General features: G+C 40.9%; 1 protein-coding gene across 1 annotated transcript in view; it reads left to right on the top strand.

The window, feature by feature from the left end:
• SYTL5 (synaptotagmin like 5) overlaps nt 1-20,770 on the top strand; it is a 100,683-nt gene that overhangs the window by 13,442 nt on the left and 66,471 nt on the right. Inside the window, exon 2 of the mRNA XM_060002139.1 lies at nt 17,557-17,766. Within this exon, the coding sequence (XP_059858122.1) occupies nt 17,557-17,766 (210 nt within the window). The remainder of the gene's footprint in view (nt 1-17,556; nt 17,767-20,770) is intronic.

Below are 20,770 nucleotides of genomic sequence, written 5' to 3'. Positions count from 1 at the left end.
ATACCCTCTCCAGCATTTATTATTTGTAGACTTTTTAATGATGGTCCTTCTGACTGGTGTGAGCTAGTACCTCACTGCAGTTTGGATTTGCATTTCTCTAATAATTAGTGATGATGAGCAGTTTTCTACTGTTCTTGATACTCAAGAAAGGTATCCTTTGGGTTTCAGATTAGTAGAATATGTCCTTGTTCCTTGTCAGGCCAGGAAATTGAGATGATATTTATTTCAAGGTGTTCCCAGGTGGAAGACTTGGTTTGATAGTTACATATGAGATCAATTTCTGCTATGATTTTAAGACTATAGATAATAAACAGTTGCCTGTCTGTTCACGTGGCTTTGAGAGATCTCCTGGTATGTTCCTATGAGCCAAGTGTTTTACTACCGGAAAGTGCTTGGTATCATCTGCAGACATGACTATTTCACAGTGCCCCCTCTCCTTGAGACACTTTCTTTTCTTTTTTCTTTCTTTGGCCGCACTGTGCAGCTTGCAGGAACTTAGTTCCTTGGCCAGGGATTCAACCCGGGCCCAGGACAGTGAAAGCGCAGAGTCCTAACCACTGGACCACCAGGGAATTCCCAAGACGATTTCTAAACACAATTAAATCGACACAAATCGCAAGTTTTCTTTCTTTCTTTTTAAAAAAGATTTATTATTTATTTATTTATTTTTTAGTTTTTGGCTGTGTTGGGTCTTAGTTGTGGCACGCAGGATCTTCATCGAGGCATGTGGGATCTTTCATTGCAGCATGCAGGTTCTTTGTTGCGGCACGCAGGCTACTCTAGTTGTGGCGTGCAGGTTTTCTGTTCTCTAGTTGCGGCGCGCAGGCTCCAGGGCACATGGGCTCTGTAGTTTGCAGCATGCAGCTCTCTAGTTGAGGCACATGAGCTTAGTAGTTGTGGTGTGTGGGCTTAGTTGCCCCGAGGCATGTGGGATCTTAGTTCCCCAACCACCGATTGAGCCTGCGTCCCCTACATTGTAGGGCGGATTCTTTACCAGTGTACCACCAGGGAAGTCCAAAGATTTCTTTATTTAGTCAAGCGTTCTTTCAATTCTGTTCCTTATTTACGTTCTGTGAAGTAGCTTTCTATCTGAGTGAAATTTTTCCCCAATTCTTGGATGGTCTTGATTGTTTTTAATAGCCTTTGACTTGAAAACTAATCAAAAGCTTTATAAAGTTTATAGCGGTGTTTGTTGAGGAACAGTTCTGTTGGGGATTATTTGTCATGAAAGACTTTGTGATAAGAGGCGACTTGGGCAGGTGGCATTTAGTGGGAGAAGCAGGGCAGGCAGAAGAAGCCCTTCATGTTTACTGAGGCTGAACTTTGTGTTCAGCCTGGCTTTGCACAACTAGGAAAGCAATAGCAGTCCTTAATATAAATACAGTGTTCTTTCTGAGCAACAATATTTTAATACATTGAGAGGCAATGAGGGGAGCCTGGTGTAGGAAAAAGAACAGATTTGGGAAAATAAAACTCTGGATCTGAATCGACTGCACCACTTAATAGCCCTGTGAAGTTTCCTTTCTGAGATTCGACTTTCTTATCTATAAAATCAGAATCATAATGTCTTTCTCATGGGTTACTGTCAACATTTAAGAGCATGATACTTAAAACAGAGTGCCCGTCATTATTGTGGCTAAGCCTTATGATGGTTAGCTTTTAATAATAGGTTCTACACACAGAATCTACAATCAAAATGAAAAAGTCACATTTTTGTATTCGGAGTACGGGAAGGAGGTCTGGTCACATCTGGATTTTCCTTAGGCAAATATGAAATAGCCCCAGTGTTGACGGCATTGCCTCTGGATGTGAACAAAAGACAGGAGTGGTAGGAGGCATGCAACCGTTGGCATCAGGCTGCTGTGACATTATTCTGCCCGCATATGTTATTTCAAGTGATTTTTGTCTCATTGTTTCTGGTTCGGGCAATACTTTTCGTTAGTCACCATGGTTTTGCTCTCTTAAAGGAATATGAAACTCTAGCTTTAGACAGGGATTTAGCCGGCAGGCACTGCAGCAGAGGCTGAAGCAAAACCTGATAGCAACATCTTTGCAAGTGTACAATAATAAAAAGAGCTAATATTTACAGAGTTCTTATTGTATTTGTTTGGGAAATAAGTTTGGCTGTGGGTGACAGAGACACGTTTTAATTATGGCTTAAACAAGATGGAAACGTAATACATTGCTCTCTAATGGAAAAGTCTGGGCTGTTCGGCGGATTTGTGATGTTGTTAACGGTGGCTCCATTATAACGTGGGTCTGGGTGCCTCGTCTTCTGTAGTTCTACCATCTTGAGAGTTGGGCGCTTCATCCAAGGTGGCTCACCCCTATGTTCTCATCCCAGCCTCTGGGAAGGAAGAAGGGTTCGAGGGACAGGGATACCGCTTTTCCATTAGGGCCATGACCTAGAGGTTGCCTGTATCATTTCTGATCACATCACATTGGCCAACATTTAGTCTCATGGCAAAACTAACTGCAGGTCATGCTGGGAAATATAGTCTTTACTCTGAGTGGCCATGAGCCTAGCTAAACATTCCACTAATAGAGAAATGGAGAAGACAGATTTGGAGACGCATACTAGAATGGTCTATTCCACAACTACTGTGTGCCAAGCTGTACTTCACACTTTACTTATGCTCACGACAGCATCATCTTACTTAATGGTCCCAAGAAACCTATGAGGTTGTAACTACTATGATTTTTTTTTTTTACGCAGGGAATATTTCGAGACACAGGTTAAGTCTCTTTAAGTCTTGAGACAGACAGGCTAAGTAATTTTCTTAAAGTCTCCAAGGAAATAAGGGGCAAGGCCAGGATTTGAACCCAGGGAGTCTGACTTCAGAGCCTTATGCTCTGGACCGCTGTACAGTCCACGCTTGCTCATTATTTCTCTTGAGCCTTGATGTGCTCTGCTAGATGAGATTGAGGATTGTGTAAAGATGTCAAGGAATCAAAGAAGCTTTGTGAAGCTTCTGTGGCTTCCTCTTCCAGGCAGCGAATTGCTTCTCTTCTAAAATTCCTAGCGTATTTGATGCAAAATAGTGTTCAGGATAATTAGGTCTAGACAGGGTAATAGAAGAAAAGTAATGCCACACACAAGTGACGGGAATTTTAATGAAAGCAATTCCTGATTTGAAAGGAATGTGTCTGTGCAGTGATAAAGCAAGCAGTCTTTGTAATGCATTGAACATTTTTGATGATGGGATAGAAAGAAAATGATTTCAGTATATCACTGGAATATAGAAATGAAAATATTCTATCATTCAACTACAGTTGAGATCGTTTATCTCTTCAGTCTTTAGGATTTCAACTCTATATAGGTCATCAGTTCGCATGTTAATACACATGTATCTGTGTAGCAACAAGGAAACATAAAGAATAAACTGATATTTTAAAATACAAGGGCATCCTGAGTTTATCTCAGATAAAGAATTGGTGTTAGCTGGAAGTAAATGTCTTCAACAACTTTTTTCCTTTTTCTTTTTCTTTGTATTTTTTAAAATTGAAGTATAGTTGATTTATAACGTGTTAGTTTTGGGTGTACAGTGTACAGCTCACCGTTGGCTGATGGCTGCAATTGCTGATGACTGTGACATCCTTTGTTTACTGATACGGCAGGCAATATTCCATTTATTAACAGTGGAGTGCTTCAGTTATACATGTATATGTGTATCTATTCTTTTTCAGATTCTTTTCCAGTATAGGTTATTACAAGATATGAATATAGTTTCCTATGCTATACAGTACATCCTTGTTGTTTATTTTATATATAATAGTGTGTATCTGTTAATCCCAAACTCCTAATTTATCCCTACCCCCCTTTACCCTTTGGTAGCCATAAGTTTGTTTTCTATGTCGGTCAGTTTATTTCTGTTTTGTAAATAAGTTGATTGGTATCATTTTTTAAGATTTCACATATAAGTGATATATTGCATTTGTCTTTCTCTGTCTGACTTACTTCACTTAGTATGATCATCTCTAGGTCCATCCATGTTGCTGCAAATGGCATTTCATTCTTTTTTATGGCTGAGTAATATCTTTTTCATAATATTCTTTCTCTTTGTATTCTTCATTACTTTTTAACAGTTGATTTGGGGCCATATTTACCTCTACTACACGTTTTCATCCATCTCCAGTATTCTTTGTTTCTTTTCAGGTAAGAACAAAGAGAGGAAATGGTTAGACTTTAAACGTTTTCAAGAATCACAATAGCTTTGCTTTGTCAACAAAAGTGTAGGAATGAGGTTAAGGAAGATGGGAAAAGTTCTAAAAATCCTTACCAAGTAATTAAGAACATTCTGTAGTTTTCTCAGGCTCATATTACTTTTTCGAAATGTGTTTGATTTCAGTTTTAGCAAATTTTAATTTGAATTCTTAGCCGATCTAGCATTGTACATTTTTCTCTTCTCATTCTCTTTTTTAATAATAATGGCATCATATTGTAAAGGTCTCTATAATTCATGAAGCACACTACCATGCTTAATTGCCTCTGGCTCTCACAAACACCCTCGGAGGAAGATAGGAAAGGAATTACCATCTTCATTTTGAAGTTGAAGTACTGAGACCCAGAGAGATTAACTGGAATGCCCAGTGATACCTAGTATGGCTGAGATTTTCTCCCCCCACCCCCACCCACTCCCTTTCTTTCTCCCTTCTTCCCTCCTCCTTTCTCCTTCTCTGTCACTCACCAGCTTTTGCTTATGCTCTTTTATTCATTCAATTAAATGATAGCCATTATGTTCCCAGCACTGCTTATGTGCTATAAAATGCAAAGCTGAACAAACAGATACAGTCTTACCCTTGTGGAGATTACAGAGGAGTTGGCAAGACATTAAACCGGTAAAAACAGCCAAATAAATGTACAATTAAAAATTATGGTAAGTGCTGTAAAGAAAAAGAACACAGTTCTCTGAGTTAGAATAAGATGGGAATCTGTGGTAGATTTGGTAATCAGAGAAAGCCACTCTGGGGGAACAGCAGTAAAGCTGAAATAAAAGAATATATCGAAGCCAGCTAGATGAAGAACTAGGCTATACATTTATGAGTCAGGGCACGCTAAATGATGCTGTAAGAACAGCCCCAGATTCTTAGTGCCTTATAACAATGAAGCTTTATTTGTATCTCATGCTCCATGTCCATAACAAGATGGCTAGGGACTCTCTTTCATGGCATCCTCAGACCAGGACTCAAACTTACAGGGTACACACTATTTGGGACATTGCCATTCTTCATGCAAAGAAGAGGGTTTGTGATAAACCATGCACTTGCTCTTATAGCTTTTACCTGGAGTCACATATCACATTTCATGGACCAGTGTGAGTCACGTTACCACATCTAATGTCAGGAGGGCAGGGATCTGCAGTCCCAAGTTGTTCCACTTTCCCAGCCTCCCTTGCAGCTAATGGTGATGCTGTGACAGTGTCTGGTCAAGGGAACCTAAGGAGGACTTCATTAGGGAAGTCCTTCTTGATGGAAGGAATTCTGAATCAATTTTTGCTTTTCTATTAAGATACAGGTGTAACTGACACGCCCTCCCTATTCTTCCTGCCTTAAACTTGGATGCTCTGCTGAAGATGCCTGGCCATTTTACGTAAGAATGATTAGCCATACCTTGAAGATAGGGGACCATCAGAATGAAATGAATTCTTAATAACCTGATTTTGCAGCTGAGCTAATACAAGCAACTACCTAATTCTGGATTTCTTGTATGTGGGGGGAAGAAATGAAACCAATTTTTTAAGCCTGTTACTTGGAACCAGAAGCATTTCTAGCTTATGTGGATGAGAGAGATGAACAGATACTGTGCTTATGTTGCAGGAAGGGGAACCCCTTCCGGGGCCCGAGAGTAGGCTCTTGTCTAACACTCGGAAAAGAATTGTCCGAGGAGACACACGTGCTGACAAAGCAAGAGACTTTATTGGGAAGGGGCGCCTGGGTGGAGAGCAGCAGGGTAAGGGAACCCAGGAGAACTGCTCTGCCACGTGGCTCACAGTCTCGGGTTTTATGGTGATGGGGTTAGTTTCCGGGTTGTCTTTGGCCAATCATTCTGACTCAGGGTCCTTGCTGGTGGTGCACACATCCCTCAGCCAAGATGAATTCCAGCAAGGAGGATTCTGGGAGGTTGGTAGGACATATGGACTGGCGTCTCCTTTCGTCTCCTTTTGACCTTTCCCGAATTCTTCCGGTTGGTGGTGGCTTGTTCTGTATTCCTTACCAGGATCTCCTGTTGTAAAATAACTCATGCAGATGGTTACTGTGGTGCCTGGCCAGGGTGGGCAGTTTCAGTCAGTGTTTCCCGTAATACTTACAGCCCAGAAACTCACCTTTCTCAGATACCTTCCTGAGACTGGACCAGCAATGCAGGAACCAAATGAGGTCCACCTTGCTTTGTGAGTGGGGGCTAGTAAAGCAGAGGAAAGAGACATCTTCCATCCTGTTCCTCTCTCCTAGCTCCCTGTACTTCCCTTTCTCCTTGGTACTTATTCTCCAATTGCACACTTTCTTTTCCTGGCTGCAGTTACCCTCCCATTATCCTTTCTCTTCTTCTTGAGCGTCTGAAAATCGTTGTGTCCATTTAAGGTGAAATTATCCTAGATATGATTGAATTAGGTCAATTTCTCAGAGATTTGAAAAACCAGTAAGCTGGGACTCAGGATGGGAAAGAACTGGATACTGGCCCTACGTAGCTAAGGTGCATATCAAAGGAATGATTTCAACGAGCCCGGACTCTTGCATCTTCCCATACATAGAAAACCGCTAAATTCATTAACTTGAGATGTTTGGTTGGTTTACTTTACTTAACGGTTATCTTTTGATGTTCCGACTACCTGTTTTTTGTTTGTGTGTTTGTTTTTTTGTGTTTTGCAAAACTTCTATATTTCCTGAGTCCTCCTTTCCCTCTTCTGAGCAGCCCCTCAGAGCTATCTGAGAGGCTGCCTCCTGGGCTTAAATCCTCAGAAAGTCTGCCAAATAAAACAATTCTCAACTTTTAGGTTACGCATTTTCTTGAGTCGATGTGCTTAATATTTGATGCCGGCCTATGGAATTCTCCCCAGCTTTTTCCATAGTCTCAGAGTTAGCTCTCAGGATATGTGGGACAATTAACACCAATTGCCTTAGGAATTCCCAATTGGTGTGTTTGGACCTTGAAGTTCTTGCTTCCCTGTGGCCTGATTTATACAGAGTCCCAAGTCTTTTCAGACTCTAGAACTGGGAGCTCAGTGAAACCCAATTGCTAAATAAAGTCCTGTGGATAGAACACAAAGAAAGATGCAATATAAATGTTTGACTTTATGGCCATAATTTCTCCAAGTGGTCTCGCCCACTGTAGTTAAGGAGCTGCTAAGTGGTTAAACTTCAGGCACCTGATCATAGAATTTATTTCTGGAAGAGAATTAGTCTCTTGGAGTATCCTGCAATACCTCCTGTTCTCAGTTTCTTATTCTTTGGCCCACCAGCCTACTGGGATAGGACTCAGTCTAGGGTCGTTCTTTGTTTTACTCATTTTGATCACGGTGTTGCGTTATCATTGTTGCATGAATTGTTACAGGCAGTGTTTTATTTCTCCTGTGCCCTGAGGTGTTTAAAGGTCTAGGCAGTGTTTTTTTTTTTGTTTTTTTTTTTTCAGTACGCGGGCCTCTCACCGTTGCGGCCTCTCCCGTTGCGGAGCACAGGCTCCGGACGCGCAGGCCCAGTGGCCATGGCCCACGGGCCCAGCCGCTCCGCGGCATGTGGGATCCTCCCGGACAGGGGCACGAACCCGCGTCCCCTGCATCGGCAGGCAGACTCCCAACCACTGCGCCACCAGGGAAGCCCTAGGCAGTGTTTTGACTAGGCAGTGTTTTATTTCTCCTGTGCCCTGAGGTGTTTAAAGGTCTGTTATGCTCTTCCAAATAATACAACTGCAATCTTCAAATGAGAACTCATCCTGTTATTTTAAAACTTGTAGCCTTTACAGGTTTTCAAAAGTAAATTGTGTGGAACTTTTCTTACACTCAATTTCAGGAGCCAGTTGCTCATGAAAAAAGGACATAAAGATGCTTTGTAAGCTCTGAATAAGGGATTAGAAAAGCATGTGTTGTGGGTTCTGGTCATTTGTGTTCAGTTGGACAAGAGAGTGAGGACTCTTTTTTTCTTTTCTATTATGGTTTATTACAGGATATTGAATATAGTTCCCTGTGCTATACAGTAGGACCTTATTGTTTATCTATTTTATATATAGGACAATAGTTTCTATATGCTAACATCAAACTCCTAATTTATCCCTCCCCCAGGCTCTTTTCCTTCTGGTGACCATAAGTTTGTTTTCTATGTTTGTGAGTCTGTTTCTGTTTCATAAATAAGTTCATTTGTGTCATATTTTAGATTCCATGTATAAGTGATATCAAATGGTATTTGTCTTTCTGACTTACTTCACTCAGTATGGTAATCTCTAGGTGCGTCCATGTTGCTGCCAATGGCATTATTCTTTTTTATGGCTGAGTAGTATTCCATTGTGTGTGTGTGCGTGTGTGTATCACATCTTCTTTATCCATTAATCTGTCAAGGGATATTTAGGTTGCTTCCATGTCTTGCCTATTGTAAATAATGCTGCTATAGACATTGGGGTGCATGTGTCTTTTCAAATTAGAGTTTTCATCTTTTCCAGATATATGCCCAGGAATGGGAATGCCGGATCATATGGCCACTATATTTTTAGTTTTTTTTAAAAAATTGAAGTACAGCTGATTTGCAGTGTTGTGTTAGTTTCTACTGTACAGCAAAGTGATTAAGTTATACATATATATATATATATATTCTTTTTTATAGTCTTTTCCATTATGGTTTATCACAAGATGTGGAATATAGTTCCCTGTGCTATGCAGTAGGACCTTGTTGTTTATCCTAGAGTGAGGACTTAAGAGTGCCCTGTATGGCTGCCTGTTGCAGCAGATGAATCATCTTGCATCATTTGTCCTCTTCTTGACTGACATCAAGGATACTGGGAGTCCTTAGTAGGTGTCCTGTTTTGACTCATTTTCGTATCTGAAGTACAGAATGCCTAGCACACAATAGGCACTCAATAAATGCTCACTGGATGAATGAATGAGACAAAGAACCATAGGTTTTTGGAAACCTCACTTTTAAAGTTCTCCATTTATGAATCTCTCATTAGGCTAGGAATTCAAAGACTTGCTTTCTGATTTTATCTCTACTGCTTACTGTCGTTAACATGAGGCTCATAATATCTCATAAACTACTTTGAAGGCCCAAAAGAGGTAATAGTTGTAAACATTTAAGGATCTTATGATCTAGCACAGAATTGAGTCCTGAGCAGTATATATAAGAAACTAAAGCCATCGTTCCTGCCTTTGGGGAGATGCTAATCTAGTTGGGTATAACAAAGCAGAGAACCACAAGCGTAGAAGGAGGTGGTATGAGATGTGTGTGATGATCCTGGGATGTCTGGGGGTATTTTTGTTTGTCTGTTTTTGGTTTTTTCTGGAAATGTATTGAAGGAGGGAATGGAGCTGGATAACAAAAGAATGGCATGTCTGTGAAGCATTTAAGTGGGAGTGAACCTTTCTTCTAGAGGAGTGTTTTCCAAATCTGGCAGTGCATTAGAATACATAGGGAAGCTTTAAAAAAAATCATTGCATGGGCCACATCTCAAACCGATTATACCAGAATCTGTGGGGATGACAGTTGGGAAACAGTACTTTTTTTTTTTTTTTTAATACATCTTTATTGGAGTATATTTGCTTTACATTGTTGTGGTGAATCAGCTATATGTATACATATATCTCCATGTCCCCTCCCTCTTGAATCTCCCTCCCACCCTCCCTGTCCCACCCCTCTAGGTGGACACAGAGCACCGAGCTGATCTCCCTGTGCTATGCAGCTGCTTCCCACTAGCTATCTACCTTACGTTTGGTAGTGTATATATGTCCATGCCACTCTCTCACTTCATCCCAGCTTCCCCTTGCCCTCAAGTCCATTCTCTACATCTGCGTCTTTATTCCTGCCCTGCCACTAGGTTCATCAGTACCGCTTTTTATATGTTTTAGCATACGGTATTTGTTTTTCTCCTTCTGACTTACTTCAGTCTGTATGACAGATTCTAGGTCCATCTACCTCACTACAAATAAGTCAATTTTGTTCCTTTTTATGGCTGAGTAATATTCCATTGTATATATGTGCCACATCTTCTTTATCCATTCATATGTCAAGGGACACTTAGGTTGCTTCCATGCCCTGGCTATTGTAAATAGAGCTGCAATGAACATTGTGGTACATGACTCTTTTTGAATTATGGTTTTCTAAGGGTATATGCCCAGTAGTGGGATTGCTTGGTCATATGGTAGTTCTATTGTTAGTTTCTTATGGAACCTCCATACTGTTCTCCATAGTGGCTGTACCAATTCACATTCCCACCAACAGTGCAGGAAGTTCCCTTTTCTCCACACCCTCTCCAGCATTTATTGTTTCTAGATTTTTTGATGATGGCCATTCTCTGGTGTGAGGTGATACCTCATTGTAGTTTTGATTTGCATTTTTCTAATGATTAGTGGTGTTGAACATCTTTTCATGTATTTGTTGGCCAGCTGTATATCTTCTTTGGAGAAATGTCTATTTAGGTCTTCTGCCCATTTTTGGATTGGGTTGTTTGTTTTTGTGATATTGAGCCGTATGAGCTGCTTGTATATTTTGGAGATTAATCCTTTGTCAGTTGCTTCGTTTGCAAATATTTTTTCCCATTCTAAGGGTTGTCTTTTCATCTTGTTTATGGTTTCCTTTGCTGTGCAAAAGCTTTTATCTTTCATTAGGTCCCATTTGTTTATTTTTGTTTTTATTTCCCTTACTCTGGGAGGTGGGTCAAAAAGGATCTTGTGATTTATGTCATAGAGTGTTCTGCCTATGTTTTCCTCTAAGAGTTTGATAGTTTCTGGCCTTACATTTAGGTCTTTAATCCATTTTGAGCTTATTTTTGTATATGGTGTTAGGGAGTAATCTAATCTCATACTTTTACATGTACCTGTCCAGTTTTCCCAGCACCACTTATTGAAGAGGCTGTCCTTTCTCCACTGTACACTCCTGCCTCCTTTATCAAAGATAAGGTGACCATATGTGTGTGGGTTTATCTCTGGGCTTTCTATCCTGTTCCATTGATCTATATTTCTGTTTTTGCGCCAGTACCATACTGTCTTGATTACTGTAGATTTCTGGTATAGTCTGAAGTCATGGAGCCTGATTCCTCCAGCTCCGTTTTTCTTTCTCAAGATTGCTTTGGCTATTCAGGGTCTTTTGTGTTTCTATACAAAGTGTAAAATTTCTTCTTCTGTGAAATATGCCATTGGTAATTTGATATGGATTGCACTGAACCTGTAGATAGTTTTGGGTAGTACAGTCATTTTCACAATATTGATTCTTCTAATCCAGGAGCACTGTATATCTCTCCATCTGTTTATGTTATCTTTGATTTCTTTCATCAGTGTTTTATAGTTTTCTGAGTACAGGTCTTTTGCCTCTTTAGGTAGGTCTATTCCTAGGTGTTTTAATCTTTTTGTTGTGATGGTAAATGGGATTGTTTCCCTGATTTCTCATTTTGATCTTGCATTGTTAGTGTATCGGAATGCAAGAGATTTCTGTGTATTAATTTTGTATCCTGCACCCTTACCAAATTCATTGATTAGTTCTAGTAGTTTTCTGGTGGCATCTTTAGGATTTTCTGTGTATAGTGTCATGTCATCAGCAAACAGTGACAGTTTTACTTCTTCTTTTCCAATTTGTTTTCCTTTTATTTCTTTTTCTTCTCTGATTGCTGTGGCTAGGACTTCCAGTACTATGTTGAATAATACTGATGAGAGTGGACATCCTTGTCTTGTTCCTGATCTTAGAAGAAATGCTTTCAGTTTTTTACCATTGAGAATGATGTTTGCTGTGGATTTGTCATATATGGCTTTCATTATGTTGCGGTAGGTTCCCTGTATACCTCCTTTCTGGAGAGTTTTCATTATAAATGGGTGTTGAATTTTGTCAAAAGCTTTTTCTGTATCTATTGAGATGATCATATGGTTTTTATACTTTAATTTGTTAATATGGTGTATCACACTGATTGTTCTGTGTATAATGAAGAATCCTTGCATCCCTGGGATAAATCCCACTTGATCATGGTATATGATCCTTTTAATGTATTGTTGGATTCTGTTTGTTAGTACTTTGTTGAGGAATTTTGTGCCTATGTTCTTCAATGATGTTGGTCTATAATTTTCTTTGTTTTTAATACCTTTGTCTGGTTTTGGTATCCAGGTGATGGTGGCCTCGTAGAATGAGTTTGGGAGTGTTCCTCCCTCTGCAATTTTTTGCAGGAGTTTGGGAAGGATAGATGTTACCTTTTCTCTAAATGTTTGATAGAATTTGCCTGTGAAGCCATCTGGTCCTGGACTTTTGTTTGTTGGAAGATTTTTAATTACAGTTTCAATTTCATTACCTGTGGTTGGTCTGTTTATATTTTCTAATTCTTCCTGGTTCAATCTTGGAAGGTTGTAGTTTTCCAAGAATTTGTCCATTTCTTCCAGGTTGTCCATTTTATTGGCATATAGTTGCTTGTAGTAGTCTCTTATGATCTTTTGTATTTCTGCAGTGTCAGTTGTAATCTCTTCTTTTTCATTTCTAATTTTATTGATTTGAGTCCTCTCCTTTTTTTTCTTGATAAGTCTGGCTAAAGGTTTACCAGTTTTGTTTATCTTCTCAAAGAACCAGCTTTTAGTTTTATTGATCTTGCTGTTGTTTCTTTGTTTTTAATTCATTTATTTCTGCTCTGATCTTTATGATATCTTTTCTTCTACTAACTTTGGGTTTTGTTTGTTCGTCTTTCTCTAGTTCCTTTAGGTATAAGATTAGATTGTTTATTTGAGATTTTTGTTGTTTCTTGAGGAGAACTTGAATTGCTATGAACTTCCCTCTTAGAACTTCTTTTGCTCCGTCCCATAGGTTTTGGATTGTCGTGTTTTTGTTGTCATTTGTTTCTCGGTTTCTTTTTTGTTTTTCTTTTTTTGCGGTACGCAGGCCTCTCACTGTTGTGGCCTCTCCCGTTGCGGAGCACAGGCTCCAGACGCGCAGGCTCAGCGGCCATGGCTCACGGGCCTAGCCACTCCATGGCATGTGGGATCTTCCCAGACCGGGACACCCCCTGCATCGGCAGGCGGACTCTCAACCACTGCGCCACCAGGGAAGTCCTGTTTTTAGGTATTTTTTGATTATCTCTAATTTCTTCAGTGATCTCTTGGTTATTTAGCAGGGCACTGTTTCTCTCAGTGTATTTGTGTTTTTTTTCTGTTTTTCTCCCCTGTAATTGATTTCTAATCTCATAGCATTGTGGTCGGAAAAGATGCTCAATACTATTTCAATTTTCTTAAATTTTCCAAGGCTTGATTTGTGACCCAAGATGTGATCTATTCTGGGGAATGTTCTGTGTGCACTTGAGAAGAAAGTATATTCTTCTGCTTTCAGGGGGAATGTCCTAAAAATATCAGTTAAGTCTATCTGGTCTGTTGTGTCATTTAAAACTTGTGTTTCCTGATTTATTTTCTGTCTGGATGATCTGTCTGTTGGTGTAAGTGGGGTGTTAAAGTACCCCTCTATTGTGTTACTGTCGATTTCTCCTTTTATGGCTGTTAGCATTTGCCTTATGTATTGTGGTGCTCCTATGTTGAGTGCATAAATATTTATAATCGTTATGTTTTCTTCTTGGGTTGATCCCTTGATCATTATGTAGTGTCCTAGTGTCCTTCCTTATCTCTTGTAACTATCTTTATTTTAAAGTCTATTTTATCTGATGTAAGTATTGCTACTCCAGCTTTCTTGTTATTTCCATTTGCATGGAATATCTTTTCCCATCCCCTCACTTTCAGTCTGTATGTGTCCCTAGGCCTGAAGTGGGTTTCTTGTAGACAGCATATATAAGGGTCTTGTTTTCGTATCCATTCAACCTGTGTCCTTTGGTTGGAGCATTTAATCCATTTACATTCAAGGTGATTATCAATATGTATGTTCCTATTATCATTTTCTTAATTGATTTGCTTTTGTTTTTGTTGGTCTTTTTCTTCTCTTGTGTATCCCGCTTAGAGAAGTTCCTTTAGCATTTGTTGTAAAGCTGTTTTGGTGGTGCTGAATTATTGTAGCTTTTACTTGTCTGTGAAGCTTTTGATTTCTCCATCGAATCTGAATGAGATCCTTGCTGGGTAGAGTAATCTTGGTTGTAGGTTTTTCCCTTTCATCACTTTAAATATGTCCTGCCACTCCCTTCTGGCTTGCAGAGTTTCTGCTGAAAGATCAGCTGTTAACCTAATGGGGATTCCCTTGTATGTTATTTGTTACTTTTCCCTTGCTGCTTTTAATATTTTTTCTTTGCATTTAATTTTTGATAGTTTGTTTAAAGTGTGTCTTGGCGTGTTTCTCTTTGGATTAACCTTTATGGGACTCTCTGTGCTTCCTGGACTTGATTGACTATTTCCTTTCCCATGTTAGGGACGTTTTCAACTATAATCTCTTCAAATATTTTGTCAGACTCTGTCTTTCTCTTCTTCTTCTAGGAACCCTGTAATTTGCATGTTGGTGGGTTTAATGTTGTCCCAGTGATCTCTGAGACTGTCCTCAATTCTTTTCATTCTTTTTTATTTATTCTGTTCCCGGCAGTTATTTCTACCATTTTTTCTCCCAGTTCACTTATCCATTCTTCTGCCTCAGTTATTCTGCGATTGTTTCCTCCTAGAGTATTTTTAATTTCAATTGTTGTGTTGTTCATCACTGTTTGTTTGCTCTTTAGTTCTTGTAGATCCTTGTTAAACATTTCTTGTATTTTCTCCATTCTGTTTCTGAGATTTTGTATCATCTTTATTATCATTACTCTGAATTCTTTTTCAAGTGGGTTGCCTATTTCATCTTCATTTATCTGGTCTTGTAGGTTTTTACCTTGCTCCTTCATCTGTAACATATTTTTTTGTCGTTTCTTTTTTGTTTTTTAATGGGTGGGGCTGTTCTCCTGTCTTACTGGTTGTTTGACCTGAGGCGTCCAGCACTGGAGTTTGAAGGCAGTTGGATAGAGCCTGGTCTTGGTGCTGAGATGACCTCACTGGGAGGTCATCACAGTGAGGTCTGGGAGACCTCACTCCGATTAATATTCCCTGGGGTCTGAGGTTCTCTGCTAGTCCAGTGGTTTGGACTCGGAGCTCCTACCACAGGAGCTCAGACCTGACCTCCGGCCTGGGAACCAAGATCCTGCAAGTCATGTGGCATGCCAAAAAAAAAAGAAAAAAAAGAAAAAAGGAGCAATACAATAACAAAGAATAAAAAATAAAATAAAATTAGAAAGATAAAAAATGTATCAGGAAAAATTAAAATACAATTGAAACAACTGCAACAAGGAAAAATAAAACCACAACAGAAAGAGGAAAAAACAAAAAAAGGCGAACAAGCCAAAAGGAGCAGAACAATAACAAAGTATAAAGAATAAAATAAAGTTAGAAAAATAAAAGATTTATTAGAAAAAGTAAAAATATAAAGAAATCAGCAAGGTAAAACAGAGCCCTAATCTAAAAGAGGAAAAACGGGGGGAAAAAAAGCCTTGGCTGTGGCGGGAGAAGTTTAGGTGGGAGGTGGAACTTAGGCAGGGGTGGGGTCTAGGGTGGGGCGGGACCTACATGGGGGTGGCTGGGGTGACGTTTGAGCATGGGTCAGGGCCCAGGCTCAGGACCACAGCCGGAAAAGGCCTTGGGGGTGGAGCCTAGGCAGGGCAAAGTTCAAGCGTGGGGCAGGGCCTCTGCTTAGGACCTGCAGGGAAGGCGAGAGGCAGCACGTGGAAAGGAGGGCTTCTGGAGTGTGGCGTTCCGGAGTTTGGAGGTAGGGCCCTGAGTGAGGGTGTGTGGGTGGGGTTTAGGCCCGGCCCGTTGGAGGGGGTCTCTAAGTGTAGAGGTGAGGCCCTGGGTGGGCGTGTAGGGGTGGGCTTGGGCTCTGCACGGCAGGAGGGAGGCTCCAGAGAGCAGAGAATTAGGCCCCGGAGCCCAACAGGCTCCCTGGTGCCTAAGTGGATAGGGAAAGCGCTGGCTGCATTCCCTTCCGTTCCTCCACTAACCCCCCCCACCCCACGTACCCTTCTGTTCTCCTCCTTCCCCGCTGGACCCCTAACCTGTGAGTGGATCCCGCTGGGTGTAGGAACTCCTCCCCTCCCCCAGCCACCCCTCAGGTGTGTTGGTCCTGTTGGTCCGGCCTTTATTTTTGCTCCCCCTTCCCTCCCTCCCACTCCCTCAGGACCTGCGTGGCTGGAGGCGGCCTTGGTGGGCAGAGGATCTCAGCAGGCTCCTGGGGGCCCAAGTGGGCAGTGGAAACCTGGCCACACCCCCTTTTGGTCCTCTGCCCTTCCAGTGGTTCCCCAATTTCCCCCTTCGGGTGGGATCCCTTCCCCTCCCACAGCCACCCCTCAGGGGCGCTGGTCTTGTCCTGCCTCCACTTCTCCTCCCCCTTCACTCCCCCTCACTACCCCCCACTCCCCACGTCCTACCTGGTTGCTAGGGGGTTCCTCCTGTCCCCTTAGGTGTCCGTGGTCCCCAACTGGTGCCTGTGAGGTGCCCTAGTTGTGCGGAGATGTGAATTCCGCATCCTCCTAGTCCAGCATCTTCTCATTTAATCTTAAAAACAGTCCCAGTAGAATGTTGGGCTTCCCTGGTGGCGCAGTGGTTGAGAGTCCGCCTGCTGATGCAGGGGACACGGGTTCGTGCTCCGGTCTGGGAAGATCCCACATGCCGTGGAGCGGCTGGACCCGTGAGGCATGGCTGCTGAGCCTGCGCGTCCGGAGCCTGTGCCCTGCAACGAGAGAGGCCACAACAGTGAGAGGCCTGCGTACTGCAAAAAAAAAAAAAACAGTCCCAGCAGAATGTTAATACTCCCAATTTAGAACTGAAGAGACTGAAGTTGAGTGGGTAAATCATTGTTTAAGGTTGAACAACTAATTCATGATGGAACCTCTATTCAAAGAAAGGCATATCTAATAGCAGAGCCCCTAGGTCAGTGGAAGTTGTTGGAAACCCTCATTATGTTAAGCGGAAGCATTTTGACCTGAAATGATGGACAGTGTCTTTGCAGCAAACTCTTCATTGGCTCTCTTAAGGAAAGTACCCATGTTGCCAAGCTTGATTTCACACTCTCGCCTCATGTAATATATCTAGGCAAGGAGAGAACATGGTATTGTGCATGCCTGTAGACTGGGGTTGTATTCCCATGTTATGGTATCAAGGATATCCTGGAGAAGATAGAGTAGAATGTAAATAAATACTAATAGCAAAATAGTAGTGCTAGTGGAAGATGTCAAATTAAAACAGAAACATTATGTTTTTCCACTACTGAGATCAAAGGATTATTGATTCTGGAGGGAGAAATTGTGTTTTTTGAGTCATTTGACTCTAACTCCTTGATTCTTTCAAATATTCTTGCAAATGAAAACACCCCTTAAATGAAGATAGCTCTGCTCCTCTGGTTTGTTTTTGGGGAATTTTGTAAGTGATTTTTTTTCTCTTCTTCCAGGAAGCTGAAAAGTGAACTTTTGGAAGCAAAACGTAGAAGTGGGAAGACTCAACAAGAGACCGGCAGGGTCTGTGCTCACTGTCAGAGAAACCTGGGCTTGATATTCGACCGCGGAGACCCGTGCCAGGCCTGCTCACTCAGAGTGTGCAGCCAGTGCCGGGTCTCAGGCCTTGATGGAAGCTGGCGCTGCACCGTCTGTGCCAAAGTCGCGTGAGTTTCTTGCCTTTGCGTGGAAAGTCAGTTTTGATGACGGAAGGGTTTGGAGTGGGGGAAAGCAAGACGGAAGAAGAGTATTTAAAAGGTAGGGATAGAGAGTAGAACTAAAGTGTAGCCCAGCCACAGGCTCAGCACTGCCTTGGCAGGGTGTGGTGTGTGTGTGAGAGAGAGAGACAGAGAGAGAGAGGAAGGGACAGACAGACAAAAACGGAACAATATGCTTATTTTTTTAAACTATAAAACACAGTACAACTGGAAGCCTCACAGAACATGGTCTCTTGCTGCATCTGAAAACCACCCTCTGGCTCTCTTAGAGCCATACCTGGCTCCACGTGGCTTCTCAGAAGGCACAGACAATTGCCCTTGAGACATTCTTAGACATTTGGGGTGACTGGCGAGATGAGTATCATATATCCAGCCTGCTCTTCACATCAGCTGAAGTAGCCCCTGAATTTCCTCCCAAGCTAGTTCTTGAGAAAGGGTGAAGGGAGACAGCTTTATCATTCGCCTCCATGTTTAGCCTGTGGGAATGTCGTGGCTGAGGGTTTCAGTCTGCCAGCCAGGGTGCACATCAAGAGTCATTGTTTTCTAAGTTCAGTTGAACTGGAGTCCAAGCACGATAAGGTCTCTACTACTCCTTGGGCATGCCAAGCTCCATCCTTTTAAGAAATCTGACCCTGGATCAACTGGTACGTTTTCTCCCTCCCAAGGTCCCTTCATCTCTTCTGCTCTGGATGGCACGTAATAATCTCATCTCCAGGCAACTCCATGTTGACCTCTCTTTCCTGTGGTTGAGGTCGGGGATGCTGGCATCACATCAGGTTTACCTGGTTTGGTTGGGTTTGGTTTATCTTTTATCCTCACTAACTCATTCTCTTATAGGAGTTAAGAGGCTATCTTGGGAGGAAAAGTGAATAGTTTAGTAGTAAGAGTGAGTGACCTTCATTTCCAACTTCTCTGAATGAGGACGATTGTGTTCTATTGAGGTCTCCTGTGTTCACTGATTGCATTATTTAACCAATGTTATTTCTCCTGTACTTTTTCATAAAATTGATCATAAATTGAGCAGTTCATATTATGTTTCCACACTACATTGAGATAAGCAGCTCTAAAGAAATGAACCATTTACGTTATCTCATTTCTTTCTTTGGATACATTACTTTGATTTACCTAAGCAACCATCTTCAGTTCTTTGTCTCGCATAAATTCCTCTTCATACTTGCCTCTTAGTCATTGGCAAGCATCATTTACCAGATCTGGGGGAATGAGCACTGATGGAATCATTGACATAATGTGTTGCAACGTAGCTTTTGTTGATATTGGTATTCTTTTTCTAAACTGAGTTTAGTCATCTGCAAATCAAGATGCAGAAATAATCCTGGGTACCTTCCTGTTTTTCCCATGAAATCAAAGTATTTACTTTGGATATTTCTCCATATACATAGACAGAAAAGTATCAATAATGCACTTTGCTTTCTACTTAAAAGAAACATGATACATCTGTGACTCATGTAAGTAATGCAGAAGTTGCTCTTTTAGACCCTGGACTCTTCCTAGAAAATTTGTTTCTGTGTGGGATAATGCTTTCTCCAATTCTGCTTTCCTTTACTTGGCATTTCAGAGTTGGATATAAAGGTTCTTCCAGTATAGTCAAATAATGAGTTATAGAGGAAATAATTAATGGACAGAATTTCCTCAATTATAGTTTTGCTTGTATACAATTTTGCAGGAGCATTTGTCCCTCTCCACCCTTAGTGACCACTAGAGGACAACAAATCAAATTAACAAGAAGCAAATGAATAGAAAGAGGAAAACTTGGAAAGAGGCTAGCATCCTTTCTGTTTATGAATAAAAAACATGCACATGGCTTTTTTTTTTTAAAAACTAGCGTTAACTTACACAAAAGGGCACAAATGACAAGTGTACAACAGGATTTCTCAGTTTCAACATCACTGATATTGTGGACAATATGATTCTTGGTGGAGGAGGGAGGGGGAGGGGCTGTCCTGTGTACTATAAGATGTTTAGCAGCATCGCTGGCCTCTACCCGTTAGACACCAGTAGTACTCCGCCCTTTTCTAGTGGTAACAATGAAAAGTTCCTCCAGACATTGCCAAATGTCCCCTGAAGAGCAAAAGTCACTTGGGATTGAGAAGCAGTGGTGTGCAGCTTTGCAAATCATCACAATTTCTGTGTAACTATCATTCAGGTGAAGAAATAGAACATTACTAACACCCCAGAAACTTTCTTCTTCCTCCTCGCAAACACTAGTCCCTTCTTATTCCCCAGGTATAAATACTCTCCTGCTAACACCATAGGTTAACTTTGACTTTTTTATATTTTATATAAATTGACTCATACAGGGTGTGTTTGTTTCTAAGTACTTTTGGTCAACAGTATGTTTGTGAGACATCCATTTTTGTTGCATTTGTCTACTTATTTTCACTGTTTTATAACTTATAGGTTGTTCCAGGTTATCCTCTCACTAGCAATGCCTGGAAGTTGATTACTTTATATTTTTACCAACCCTGTTTTTTGTTTTTCTATTTTCATAATTTTGTTGGGTGTGCAGTAGATTACTTTGCATTTTTCTTTATTACTATTGAGAATGAAGATATTTTCATATGTTTATTGACCATCTGAACATCCTTTTTTGTGAAGTACTAGTTCAGGTCTCTTTTTTTCTATTAGATTGTCAGTCTTCTATTGACTAGTGTGAAGGAGTTCTTTATATATCCTGCGTACAAACAGTGTTGGTTCCTTGTGTTGGAGATATTTTTTCCCAACTTCTGATTTGCCTTTTTCTTCTCTTACTGGTGCCATTGATTAATAGAAATCTCTAAGTTTTCATAACTCAATTTGTTCATCTTTTCCTATATGAGATTAGTGGGATTTTTTTTCTGTGTTCTGTTTAAAAAAACAAAACAAAACTTTTTCTAACTCCCAAATGATGAAAATATTCTCCCATGTGATCTTCTGTAATTGTTATTATTTTAGC

This window comes from Delphinus delphis, chromosome X (assembly GCF_949987515.2).
Source record: "Delphinus delphis chromosome X, mDelDel1.2, whole genome shotgun sequence".
Classification (NCBI taxonomy): Eukaryota; Metazoa; Chordata; class Mammalia; order Artiodactyla; family Delphinidae; genus Delphinus; species Delphinus delphis.
This window is presented reverse-complemented; position numbering and strand designations above follow the sequence as displayed.